At 40.4% G+C, this 13,574-nt stretch overlaps 1 protein-coding gene across 1 annotated transcript in view; it reads right to left on the bottom strand.

Moving 5' to 3' along the window:
* Positions 1-12,774, bottom strand: part of pgap1 (post-GPI attachment to proteins inositol deacylase 1) — a gene marked incomplete in the record, with an annotated part of 14,178 nt that extends 1,404 nt beyond the window's left edge. The window contains 26 exon segments of the mRNA XM_024286834.2: positions 9-693; positions 764-868; positions 1,798-2,000; positions 2,092-2,142; positions 2,977-3,112; positions 3,181-3,411; positions 3,488-3,672; positions 3,753-3,791; positions 3,873-3,981; positions 4,057-4,123; positions 4,196-4,247; positions 4,313-4,386; positions 4,464-4,545; positions 6,354-6,431; positions 6,505-6,556; positions 6,627-6,676; positions 6,746-6,829; positions 6,927-6,985; positions 8,217-8,322; positions 8,394-8,460; positions 8,540-8,592; positions 8,683-8,843; positions 8,922-9,093; positions 9,181-9,356; positions 10,369-10,522; positions 12,506-12,774. Of these exon segments, the coding sequence (XP_024142602.1) occupies positions 555-693; positions 764-868; positions 1,798-2,000; positions 2,092-2,142; positions 2,977-3,112; positions 3,181-3,411; positions 3,488-3,672; positions 3,753-3,791; positions 3,873-3,981; positions 4,057-4,123; positions 4,196-4,247; positions 4,313-4,386; positions 4,464-4,545; positions 6,354-6,431; positions 6,505-6,556; positions 6,627-6,676; positions 6,746-6,829; positions 6,927-6,985; positions 8,217-8,322; positions 8,394-8,460; positions 8,540-8,592; positions 8,683-8,843; positions 8,922-9,093; positions 9,181-9,356; positions 10,369-10,522; positions 12,506-12,637 (2,817 nt within the window).
* Between the last annotated feature and the right edge of the window lie 800 nt (positions 12,775-13,574).

The following is a 13,574-nucleotide window of genomic DNA, read 5'->3' as shown; positions in this document are numbered from 1 at the left end:
AAACATTCGATTAAAAGGTATCAAATATCCATGAAACTCTGAAGCGCAAGTGTCAAAATATTTCCAAACGTAAAACAAATATAAATCCACACTCCTTGAATGAACTCCATCAATTCTAAGAACGTAACCAAAAAAACTGAAGGCAGTTTGTGTGACAAATAAATATTGTGTTATTAATGGCACCACTTTCAACTAAACAACTTCAACTTCAGATTTACAGCAGCCTCCAATAAGGCACGGTTACACTCGTTTTCTCTCATTTGTGTGAAATACTTTTCATTCAGGGAATGTAATCTAACAGTCGTCGTTGAGTAAAAATGAAAAGTTGGTCTCACTGGATGTTTTTTTCCTGGAGTTCTGCTGCTGGTGAGGCAGAGCGCCGATGCTGAGGATGCAGTCCAGCTCGCTGCCGGGCTGCAGGCAGTGTTAGAGTTTACGGCGCGGTGACCCCACCAGAACCCCCAGAGAAAGGCAAAACTGGTTTGAAGACATCCAGCAGACTGACACCAAAGACCAGGACCCTTGGTGGTAACATTTGAGCGGGCTGAAGGCCGTCAGAGGAGACAGCACAAGCCCAGCGGGATGAGAGCTGCGGACAGGAAGTGGGTGACTCTGTACAGGTGAAGGGAGGAGAAGGTCACCATGGTGACGGCCAAGGGGAGGGGGAGGCGGGAGGCCAGAGGCAGGAGTTTGCTGTGGTAGAGCGGACGCGCGTTAGGAGGCCACCACGTTACAGAGGATGGGCTGATGTTTGAGCTCCTACCTGTTGCTGAGCTTGAGGGTGTTGCAGTTGATGAGCAGCAGGTTCACGATAACCAGAGGCACAGTGTGAGGCCAACAGGGGTCGGGGTCCAGATGAGAGGAATATCTGTGATTGCAGCAATTAGGAAAAAAAGTCTAATTTGAAACGGAAAATATTAAATCTAAATATTAGAATTTGGTCAGTATTTAGAGCACATGTGTCAAAGTCAAGGCCCGGAATTCTGTCCGGACCTCCAGATCATTTTATGTTGTTGTTATTAATGATCAGATGTTATCTTGAGCTCATTTCTAACTTGTATAATTTTGACAAAATATATTTTTATGGAGAGTAAAATATTGAAAGTTATTTAATGTTTACGTTGATTTATTCCGGAATAATATTCCTGCCTTTTTATTATTCATAATTATGCAAACAAGTTGCACTTTTAAGTTTTAAAATTGGCATTCTGTTAGCTTTTTAGCCTATTTTGGCATTTACTAAGATTGTTTAGCCTGTTTTGGAGTTTAGCTAATATTTCAGCTACATGCTAGCTGTTTTGGCTAATTTAGCCTTTTTTCCAGTTTTTTTTAGCCAATTTTGGAGCTAGGCTAATGTTTACATGCTAGCTTTTTTGTCTGAGTTAGACTTTTTTCAGTTTCTAAAGCTATTTTGAAGTTTAGCTATTTTCTTTGGCTACATGCAAGATGCTATGGCTAACCTTTTTTTTTTTTAAGATAATTTGGCATTTAGCTAATATTCTAGCTGGCTATCAGCTTTAGCGTTTTCAGCTAATATCTTCTGTGATTTCAGCTATCAATTTCAGCATTTTCAGCTATCAGCTCTAGCATCTTCAGCCAAATTCAGCTTACAGCATTCACACTAGCACTATCGCAGGTAATGCTATATATCTAGTTCATAATTATGTTAAAAAGTTATGGCTTCAAAGTTTTAAAAATGCCGTTTTAGTGCATTTAATAAATATTTATCCTGTTCGGCCTGCGACTTAAGGTGTGTTTTGGATTAGGCCTTTTGTGCGATTGAGTTGATCCCCATACCTCAGGTTGCGGATCCAGTGGAGCAGTGAGGGCGCGCTGAGCATGACAGGAAGCATGAAGAGCGCCGACAGGCTGAGGTGCAGCTCCAGGTCGTCCCTTACCTCCTGCAGGGCACACTCAGACAGCAGGGGGGCGCCACTGCCTGCTTTAGACTTGCTGGATGACTCTGTGCCATTCTCAGTTTGTTTGTGCTTCTGTGGTGCCTGCAGAGATCCACAAAAAGACACTTTTAAAAAAAAATTTTCTCCAGATGTCACGTCACTCAAAGCCCAGATTTCAGATTTCGAGTCTTACCAGATTCAGCATGTGACTCAAATACCGCTCTGTCATCTCCAGCCGGAGAACCTGAAAGCCACAAACACACAACCGTCATGGATTCATGCAACAGCAACAGCTCCTATTTAACACAAACTAATTATTCAAATTTACCTCAAAAGGTTGTTTTACTACATTATGAACACAAACAGGCACCGATCATAGGGTGGCAGAACACTCCATTCTTTAAAAACTTCATTTAAAAAACTACAAAATAAAGCCTTTGGTTCATATATATATATATATATATATATATATATATATATATATATATATATATATATATATATATATATATATATATATATATATTTATAAATTGTTCATAAACATGAAATATGGATAGAAAAAAATCCTGGGGGACATCAAACACCTAATAGAGCAGACAATTTAAATGTCATCATCTGAGCTATCTGGCTCTAAACCGTGCAGCTTTCTTGTTGTTATGCTGATGTTAGCTTGTACTTGTGAGGCCTTTGTTGCTTGCAGGAGAGAATGTAAACTAAGGGATGCTGGGAAATTAGCTAAGCTTACTTCTGCGCCACAACCAAAAAGAACATTTCAGATCTGCATAAAAATGTCTTAAAAGCGACACAGGATTTCATAATTTAGCTACAAAAAAACGACTTAATCATAATTTAAAGACCACTAGGAACAATTTTACAAATATAGCTGAGAGGGTCTTTAAGAAAATGTGTTGCTTATTACTTTTTTTATCAATAAAAATCCCTCCTTTAATATTTTACATGCAAACATTTGTCTTGTAAATCTCAAATGTTTCCTGTACTGGAAATGCACTCTAAAAATTATCAAGTTTTCAGAGATTTTTCATGGTATTCAAACTATAAATACAAAGAGTTTCACTCTGTAAAGGTGGAGAAGAGAAGAAGCAGCGATTGCCAACGCCCCACAGGAAGCTCCGCCCACAACAGTCAGACAGAGACCGACGAGGATCTGGACCCGCGGTCCCATCGTGCCGCAATCTCCAGACACAGACGGCCTGCAGAAAATAACCGAACAGGTGAGATACTCATCTCAGGTAGATCTTTAGTGTTTTTAGGGCCCGACCTGTGCAGAGCAGCCAGCAACAGAGAGAGCAGACGAATGAGGAGGCGGAGCAGCGAGCTGCCCCAGTACGCCACGGCTGCCCCCAGGACGTAAAGCAAAGGGGACAGGAGGTGAGGCCACTCCTCAGCTGGAGGCGAGTCCTCATGAAACATCCCGTCGGGGAATGATGGAGGGATTGTGTCCATGGGCGGCAGCCAAAGACTAGACCAGACCTCCTGAAACTGACTGCAGCTGGAAGAGACGCAAAAGATCTCCTGAATTCCAAAGAACTTCGTAAAAGTTTCATTCTAATTCCCAGTTGACTCACCAGAACAAGACGTGCAGAACGTAAACGGGCAGGTTGATCTTGTGAGGCTGCAGCCCGGCAGCCACCGCCTGGCTCATGTCAACCGTTCGCCTCCTCTTTAGGATGGACGACAGCTGCCTCCTGCAGGCCAGGAGCAGCGTTACAGCGGTGTAGACCGGCAGCGTGGGGCCACAGAATCTCAAGATCTGCCACACGAGGGACGGTAGTTTAGAAAATACAAAAGCAGAACTGAGAAAAGAAACGTTCAATTCCAAAGGAGACGTACCTGTCCCAGCACTTTAGGCAACGAGCTTCTAACTGAAACCTGAACCAGATGGAGAAATGATGATTATTTCTAAAATAATTACAAATATCTGGATTGTGAGAAGGTGGGCTGCAGCTGTACCTTATACTGGCAGTTGGGGGCAGTGTGGAGCTCTAGGAGTACACCTGAGGAGCTGTTGTCAGGACGACTGGTGTGCAGCATCCCTGAGATCTCCGTCACTGATGGGACACTGCAGACACGCATCGACCGTGAATTCAGATGTCTGAGTGTGAGCCTGCAGCTGAGAACAACCACTGTAGCTCACCTGACGGAGGTCAGAGAGTCCTCTCTGAACCAGGGGACCCTCATCCGGTACACGCTGGGTAACCTGTCTGCAGACACACACACACATCACTGCGTGGGAGTTCCTGCATACGTGTCTGCGGCTGCAAAAGCCAGCTTACCTTTCTGAGCTTTACACTGACTGATGACGCTAATCCTGAAAGCCTGGTAGGCCTGAAGACACACAGAACTTTAGAGGAGACTCGGACAGCAAAAGCTGAGGAAGCGGTGCAGATTACCTGATGAAAGTGCTGCAGATGAATGTAGTGCAGAAGTCCAGAGGAGTTTACCGTAACGTCACTGGAGGTGAAACCTGAAGAAGAAATCCAAAGACTGAGAGACACGTCGGAGTTTCACCTGGAGGTTCAGATCAACATCTGAGAGACTCACCGAAGGAGAAGACGTGAGGAACGGAGAGCGTCAGAGTCTGAGAGTCCGACTGATGTCTCTGCCACTCGCACTCCACTGTGAACTAAAGACAAACTTCTAATAAGTGAATCTGATATAACTTGTCATTTCACTCAAAGAAAACATCTAGATTGAAGTGGGTCTTTAGATCATAGCAAAACTTCTAAGAAAATTGTGTTTTGGTGTTTTTAAAATGGTTTTGTGGCCTTTTTCTCATGATGGAGGTCATATATAAAGAAAATTTGGGTTAAAATTGGATTTAAATACACAAGCTTCCTGCTCCACTTCATTCTGATGCGCTTGCAGACAAATAAATCCAAGAATGTCTTCAATTTCCTCGTCTGACCTGGATAAAATATGACACAAATATTGATAGCGACTTTTGTTACTCTGGAAACGTTAGGTTGTGGTTGTGGGGGGCTGTAAGCTAGCTGGAGAAATTGCTAATGAACTCCTGCCGCTCTGCAGAAACTATGTCCTAGAAGACGACAGATTTTTAACATTTTAAACAGCTAAACACTGCATAATCATAATTAAAAGACCACTGTTGAAACCGCTTTGAAAACAGATGAAAAGATGATCCGAGGGAGACTTTAAGGAGGTTCACACATGCATGGACCTGTGTGAGAAGAAACCCGCTTGCTAATGCTAACACGTTTGTTTATCGCGTTTACAGTAATGTCCGTGGAGGACTTTTCTTTCAGTCTTCACAATATTTCTTCCAACAGATGAGAAAAAAAAGCTGTTGACAGGTTTCAGACTGTAAGGCGTTTTTGCAGCAGGTGCTAAAAATTAAAGTGTAACCAAACAGTAAATTCATTTTTTTGTCTGTTAACTTCTATAAATCAGAGCTTACAGAATTTTGTAGCAGATTTTTGCGGCCTCAGACACCTGATGTTGCGGCAGTTTTGTGAAAAGTTGCAAAAAAAGTTGCAATGTTAATATATATATATATATATATATATATATTTGAAAAGCCATTAAAATGTTAATTATGAAATAAAATTCACATTCTCACATTCCGACTCTTTTTGCTGTGACACATGCACTAAGGAAAACACTTAATCATCATATACCATGTTGTTGTGCTGTCATTTAACTTGAATATAGAACCATAAAACAGTAGATTGATTAAAGTTGCAATACAAACCACACCTCCCCCGCTCAGCTCGCCCCCTTTTTTTTTTTGCATTCTTCAGATCTGGGCTGAGAGTGGAGTCAGCCTCCAACTGTCCTGTTGTGTTACCCTTCAAGTGTGTTTAATTCTGACAAAATGCTCCTCAGACACGACAGAGATCGAAGGTAGTCAGTAATCCGGGATTACCTCCCTAAATGTGGCACCAATGGATTATCAGATTGAAACGCCATTTATTGGATCTGGATTTTCAGATTGAGTTTATTTAAATGAATGGAAATTACATTAAATTCAATCAGGAAAATGGACCACAAACGTCTCTTCAGAAGTTTAAAATAAAAAGAGTAAAGTAATTAATCGATTACTCAGATGATTTATATTATAAATCAATGATCAATATAGGACATATAGTTTAGTAGAATGTTTTAATAATGTTCCCTTTGGATTATTCTGATGTGGAAAAATAATGTTATTAAACTAAAATGTGAATAGATTTGACATTCATTCTTGTTTAATTATTTGTTTGTTCACATATTTAATTTATTATCTTGAAAAATACAAGGAATCTGGAAAACTTCACCTGCACTGTTCAGTACCAGGTATTTGTCTGGTCCTAGATCCATTTTAGGGAATTGGATCACAGATTACGATTGAGTCGTTACACCCACACTAAAAATGTATCTGACTGGATGATAAATTAAATTCTCCCTGTGATGGACAGGAATCTGCTCACTCACCTGTTTTCCGTTGATGTTTGAGGCAGAAACGACCAGGTGAGAAAACGCAGAAAGATCACGGAGACTCAGAATGAGGATCTGAGAACGAAAAAAAGCAGTGAAAAAGCTGCTCCGCTGCAGATCAAACGGAGAACTTTTCCGGTAGACTCACCTTGTATGGAGGTAGAAGTTCGGTTCCTTTAGAGAGATCTTCCGGGTTCGCACTGAGGAGAAAGACAAACTGCTGAAGCACGAGCAGAAAACGGGTCTTCTACAAGCTGGTCTCCATCTTACCAAGAAGAGCCGTTCTTCCGAACGCAGCCGAACACCCAACTGGACGTCTCCTGCCAAACAAACGTGATCCGTCAGCATTTCTGTTAAAGCCACAGCCGAGTCTGGGGGTTCAAACTGACCAGGTTGTTGCTGCGGCAGTAGAAGTGGCTGTAGGCCTTCCTGCGACTCGACAGGGCGAACACGAAGTTCTTCACTTGTCCTTCCTGTCAGGAAGAGCATGAAGCCTCATTACCTGGTCTAGACTCTCGATCAAACATTGAGCAACAGTTTGACATGGATCATCAGTTTGAAGTCTGGTACCTTCGGTGTGGTGTAGGTCAGACGCAGGGTATTCACTTCACTTCCTGTTTCCTGAATATCTGGGAAACAGAGGAGAACGGTTGATCTACAGGACACTGGCTCCTTTATGTAAATGAATAAACAAATGCACAAACACCCGTAGAAATTTAACGGAACTTTCCAACAACAAGACAATTTAGACCCTGATAACCATTTAGATCTGTGTTTTTGTTAAGTACAAACATTTCTAGCAAAGTTTAAGTTGAAAAGTCTTTTTAGCAATTGTTTTGTATTCAGTTTTGAGAACTTTCCCAAAATTATGTCACAGTTTCTGCAAAAGGTGAACACTTCCAGCTTTAATACTAAAGACTGAGGATGAAACCTGTGATCATGTGACTCTCAGATTCGGTTGAGTCTTGACAGAATTCAGCCTTTGTGAAAATGTGACCAGTGGGAGAAAAAGGTCTGGAGGCTGTGAGGACACGACCAGGACAGGTCAGTCAGAATGTCTCCTCCACTGCAATGTTCCCTCGCTGTATTGCTGTTAATTGTGTTCTGCGTCCTGATTGGCTGTAGATGTCCATCATCCTCCTCCGGATTACGTCCGGTTGATAAAAGAGTAAAAAGTGTGTAGTGAGGAGTTTTACCGCCTTAAAACATCTGAATCGTATTTTGTGGATTCTATCTATTGTGGGTTATTCTTAGAATGCAACAAGGGAACACTGTATAACTAGGAGTCCCACAGAGATATGTGTCGGGACCCTCTCTGACTACTTAAGATGTCTACTTCATGGATTCATCGCAGGTTATTTTTGAAATGTAACTTGGCGTGAATGGTTACAGTTTTGCTTTTGGAACCAGGATCCTGGTGGCTACTTTGTGAACTGACCTGGTTATAGTAACTTTAATTAGTAAACATGTTTTGATGGGGGAAAAAGTGGCCCAGAGGTTTTTTACAAGCTTGAAATATCTCAAGATACTGTTAAGTTCAACAGGAAGACTCGAGGAACGTGGCTACAGTTGCGTTTGGCTCCGAAATTTACGAGCAAACATGGCAGAACTGAGACGTGTTTTTATTGAGTGCTGTTTAAGAAAAAAAGCATGAAATGAAAATGAAATGAAAACAGCAAGTGTTTGGAGGACATCAGCTGAAATGTTTACTGAAAGGTTTCTTTACACACACACTGGTGGCAGAAGTGGGATTTCTGTTATGCAAAAGGTTCATTTATTTGTAGAACTTTGTGATTTGACCCTTCATGTTTGTGTGTCTACAGCTGTCATTGAAAGATTCCTGCGTGATGTTCTGCTGACCTTGAATGGAGAAAGCTGTTTCTGGACTTTCTTCCACAAATCTGGCGGGATGTCTGATGAAATGATGGTTCAGAACGGCCACTTTCCTCTCCTGGTTCTCTGTGAACTAATAAAAAACCTTTTGGAGACCAGTTTCTGAAACATCTGCGTCTGTCGTTTACAACAGCGTTTCCTCACCTGTCGGGTTTCCCGATCGATGAGGTCAAAAAAGGCCCTAACGGTAGCTAGAACGAGCTCTTTGCACCTAAAGACAAACAAACGGTGTCTTATTCCTTTAAAAATATATGATGCTGTGAAACATCTCCACTGGTATTTGGTCTTACCAAACAATAGATAGATGGTCAGTGGACACCCAAGTCCTTGGCACAGCAGTTACCTGCAGAAACACCACTGATGACATCATCCTTAACCAAAGTCAAAATGTCATTCAAAAAAAGTCACTGGATGTTAAAGTAAATGGTCGTACCACCAATGACAACTTATTCGAGTCTTCTGAGGGACACGGAAGTGATGTGAGGCCGGAGCGGACTTGGTAGTCACGGTAACCGCCTCCAACAGAGAGAACGGTAACATTCCTCAGCTTGTTTGCTTGGTTGACCCACCTGTTCCTCACGGCAGCATAGAAATCTAGAAAAAAAAACAACAAAAGGTGTGTTGGCACCGCAGCTCGAGCACGTCAGCGGACACGGACGAGGCGCCGCTCACCCAGCAGGTACGGGTCCAGAGCCAGAACCGGAGCCTGGTGCGGCGAGGCCTGCGTGATGATCAGGCTGACCAGGCGGGTGTTGAAGCGGGGCAGAGTGAACAGGGCTCGGGCCACCACCCCACCCATAGAGTGACCTACGAGCACCACGCTCTGAGGGGGGGCCTTCAGGTGCTGCAAGACCAGACATGCCGCATGAGTTCCTCCAACTCACGCTGGAACCATCAGAAGACGGACACGTTCCTAGAAACGGTGAGTGACCTTATAGAGCCGCAGGATGGCCTTGATGCTCTCGTGCAGGAAGTGGGTTTGTCTGAACAAACTCCCGCCGTACAGAGCCACCAGCTCCTCGTTGAAGTCCACGGTGAACACATTCAGGTGGAGACCGCCGTCCATGTTCTCAGCTTTCCTCAAGGCCACAGATCCCAGCGAGCGAGCTGCACGAGGAGAACACGACTTCATGAAGCTGAAACTGAAAGATCAGCTCCAAAACGTTCATTTGAGTTTTTAGAATCAGTCAGAGATGGATTTAGCGTTGTTTTTTTTATCCTTTTTTGAGACAAACACGATTAAGAGTGTCCTTTTTTCAGCTTATTTCTCTTTAAAATCTTTACTTCAAGTCCAAAAGTTTTTAGAAGTTAAAACACGATCTAGAAATTTTGCACAACTTTGTCACTACATACATGAAATCATCTGAAAAATGCATTTTTAAAGGATTTAAGGAGATTTTTAGCAAAACCGAACCTGAAATGAGCTTCATATGTAGATTTAATCAGTTAATTTCCAGTATATTATAGCGCATAGCATACAGGGTTCAGAAATATTATATATGTTTATTTACATTTTTTTTAATATATATATTTTTAACCAATTTTTTTCAATTTTCTTACTTTTTTTTAGTTATTTTACAATTTTTACTCAAATTAGAGCAAAACCTACAATTTTTTTCTAATTTAAAGTTGATTTAACTCTACTCAAGTTTATTATTGTTTCAAAATGGTTTAAAATCTTACATATTAGGGCTGCACAATATCAATAAAACTTGCGATGTGCGATATGAGTGATTAATATTGCAATGACAATTAATACATAATTTCTATTTCACTGCATCGGTTTAATTTGAATAAATTCAACAGAACATGAATTATATTCCAAAAGACCCACGTCTACATCAGAGGCGAGTATCTAACATGAAAGACGAAGAAGTCGAGGTCCATCCGATTGGTCAAATGTAAATAGAGCTTTATTTAATTTGTTAAATATGCATGTGTAAACATTTATGATAACCATTTATCGCAATTTAGGCTGTCTTTTTAGATAAATTTGTAATATATTGTGCAGGACTATTACATATTATTTTCATTAGCGTCTGTCCTTTTGATTTTCAAGTTTTAAAGTCTTTTTTCTTGCATTATTTCAGACAGAAAACATGTTTTTTGTTCTTCTAACCTTGTTTGTAACTTCCTGCATTCCCAGGTAAGAAGAGAACAGGTGCGCCGGTGAGCTTGAGCGCCTGGGTCTCCTGAGCGTACAGACCCTCTCCGTACAGGTACAGCCCGTACGCTGGGTACATTCTGGCCACACGGCGAGGCAGCGCCAGCCGCTGTGAAGAAACGCAGACACAGTTTTAGGAACATGCTAAAAGGAAGACAAAAGCTGCGTCTGAAATCCCTCAATACCCCTAAAAGACTAATATGAGACCATCCAGCGTCCTGGGTTTTAACCAAATTCTTAAACGCCAAATTTGCTGAAATAAAAACCTAATAAAGATGAACATTCCACGAAGATTATTTATAAATACACAAATTTCTGATAAAAAACAAAAAAAACTTGGATGATTTGTATAAAATAAATGTACCTTTATTTTTTTGTTAAATGAGCATTGATGCTCACTGCTTTTTTGCAAAGACTTCTGGGAAATATCCAGGTTTTGCTATGAAATGGTGAACGCCCTTTATAGTGCACTAAGATGGAGAGATCTCAGAAACAACCTCCAAATCATTTAATTAAAGCCAAATTTCCCAGCTTGGGATGAATTAAATATTTCTATTATGGGGGTCACTTGGTTGCTGGAGCCTATCCTAGCTACGGTTTGTCAAAGGCGACACAACATGAGTGTCAGGAAAACATCAATTTTTGTCCAAAAACTTGCCGGTCTGTTTACTGTTTAAGGCCGGTGAGACATGTGCCTGCAGGTCTCTTCTAAAAATAACACAACTCAGTTGTGAACCGTGTCTAAAATTACATTTTATTCTGATGCCATTTTTTTTCAAATTACACTTTCAATGTATCAATTTACATAGATTTAAGAAAAAAAGAAAACATCTTAAAAACATGGTCATGATACATGAACTTTAGATAAGTTTAGGTGACCTCTGACCTATTCCAGGTCAAAGATCATTAATTAAAAATGCTGCAGATTTGGTCATTAGTTCAAAATGTGACAAAATTTGTTTAATACGGTGTAAGTTGATTTTCTTTAGCATTACATAATTGAAAAACGTGGTACAACATAGTAATCATCTGAAAATATAACTACTAAGATCAATAAAGTTCTAAATATTCATATTTGTTTGCTAACTTGTTGTCATTGTTGATAATTATGGTGATAAATCAGTGTCTTCACATAGAGGAGTTTCATTATTAATAATGTATAACTAAAGACAAACTGAGTAAATGTGTTATTTAAAAATGGTAGCCGTTTGTTTGACTCAGTACCCATGAAGCATCTCTCAGGTTCAAAGAGGTTGGTGACCGCTGGTTTAAGATCTATGAATCCTGACTCTATGGACAGAAGAACCTACAACTTTAGTACTTTTATTGATAGAATCCAAACCTTTCCTGCTGTTAACCTTTGACCTCATTTAAAGATTCCAGACCATGATACTCCCACCGCCGACTACCAAGTAGTCATAAAAATTCCAAGAAAGCATACAAATTATACACAATTATAGTTCTAATAGATAATTGTTGCATCAAATTCCCATGAATCAAGTAGAAGTTTGTGTTCGGAAATCTGACATCTCTGTCAACCTTCACAGTTTTCACTTTAGGAGTCAAAAAAGCTCAAAGTTTAAAGAAAACTGTCCTAATACAAGTATTTTCTTTTGTTTTTCTTCAATTCACATTGAAAGAAAAAATGTTACAATCCAATTTCCTCAGAACACACCCACAATTTTTCCTTTCAAAATAAAATAAATCAGATAGGCTGACATAATGGCAAAAAATGATTGATAATCAATCTCTGTCAATTAGTCATATTTATGAATAATTAAAACATATCTGTCTTTAATCGGATAGTTTACAGAATGACTTGAATAAACTCAGATACTGATCAGAATGTTAATAAACATGCCATCAGACTGGTTGGAAACCTGCTGATCAGCTTCAGTCATAGATCAGCTCTGCTCACCTGGACGTGTCAGGTGATGCTGATCTCCTTAGAAGCTTCAGGGATCATAGTCTGAATTCTGCTCCTATAATCCGGCTTCTTTCAGCTAATCTGAACTGATTCGGTTTCTAGTGTTGGCACCTGTAATTACCCCCAACATGGCAGCAGCCATGGGGTCAGTGTGGAGAAACTCACCCGGTACTCCGGGTATTCGAACATGTAGGTCATGCTGCAGCGGTTCTCCTCGAAGCCCGTCAGGACCTCCCGCAGGCCCACCACCAGGAGCCCCGCGGCCACGGCGTAAACGGCCACGGCGGCCAAATTCATGTCCGCTTCTCTGCGCCGAGCCTCACGCGCCGCCTAAGTCCACGTTTCCATTTTCAGGATGAAGCCTTTCGCCTGTCAGACACGGCAGCTCACAACAGGAACAACGTCCAGGAAGGAGGGAGGGACAACTGGACGATCAGCCAATGAGAAGAGGCCTTTATGGGAAATAGACCAATAGGAGGGCAACTTGTCCGTGACGTCTTACGCATCAGGAACACGCCCTTTCGTCGCAAATAATGTATTATTTTAGTCGTTTTAACATAGAAATCACTGCAAAAACATCTTTAAAATGTTAAAATATTATTTTAAAAGTTCATACTAAATAATTTAATTCAATTTTACAGTCATTTCCAACAGCATATCTTATAAACACATTTTTAATTGATTCTTTTTTTTAATTCATTTATTTATTTTTACACAAAACACAAATAGAAAAATATTTTACTTTGTTCTTCTTTTTTGACCATTGTAGGCAAGCTGAAAAGAAAAAAAAAAAGTTTTTATTAGACCCTTAAAAAATCTTTAATGTATGGTGGTGGTGGGATCATGATGTGGGGCTGAGCTGTGGAGCATGAAAGCAACATGAAAATTTAATACATTTTAGAAGTATTCTGAATCTTCAGAATCACAAAACACCTGATCCAGGTGTAAATAGGGTGGGGCGGGGACAGGTAAAACAGCAGATACCGACCCTCAAAGATTTTAACAAATTACCAACTGCTTTCTTTTTTTCATTTTTAGGTTTTATAATCAGACTTTAAAAAAGATAACTTAAACTATTTCCATTTTTTGCTTCAAACTTAGTTTTTGTTTAAAACCTACAAAGCAAAATCCTAAAATAATTTCTTCCATAAATTAAAACTGAATACAATATTTAACACTAGAATTCCTAAGCCTGCGCAAATTTGCGCAGGGAAGAGTCCCCCCCCCCCCTCTC

This window comes from Oryzias melastigma, linkage group LG21 (assembly GCF_002922805.2).
Source record: "Oryzias melastigma strain HK-1 linkage group LG21, ASM292280v2, whole genome shotgun sequence".
Lineage (NCBI taxonomy): Eukaryota > Metazoa > Chordata > Actinopteri > Beloniformes > Adrianichthyidae > Oryzias > Oryzias melastigma.
The sequence above is the reverse complement of the archived record's forward strand: the minus strand, read 5'-3'. Positions and strand labels throughout refer to the sequence as shown.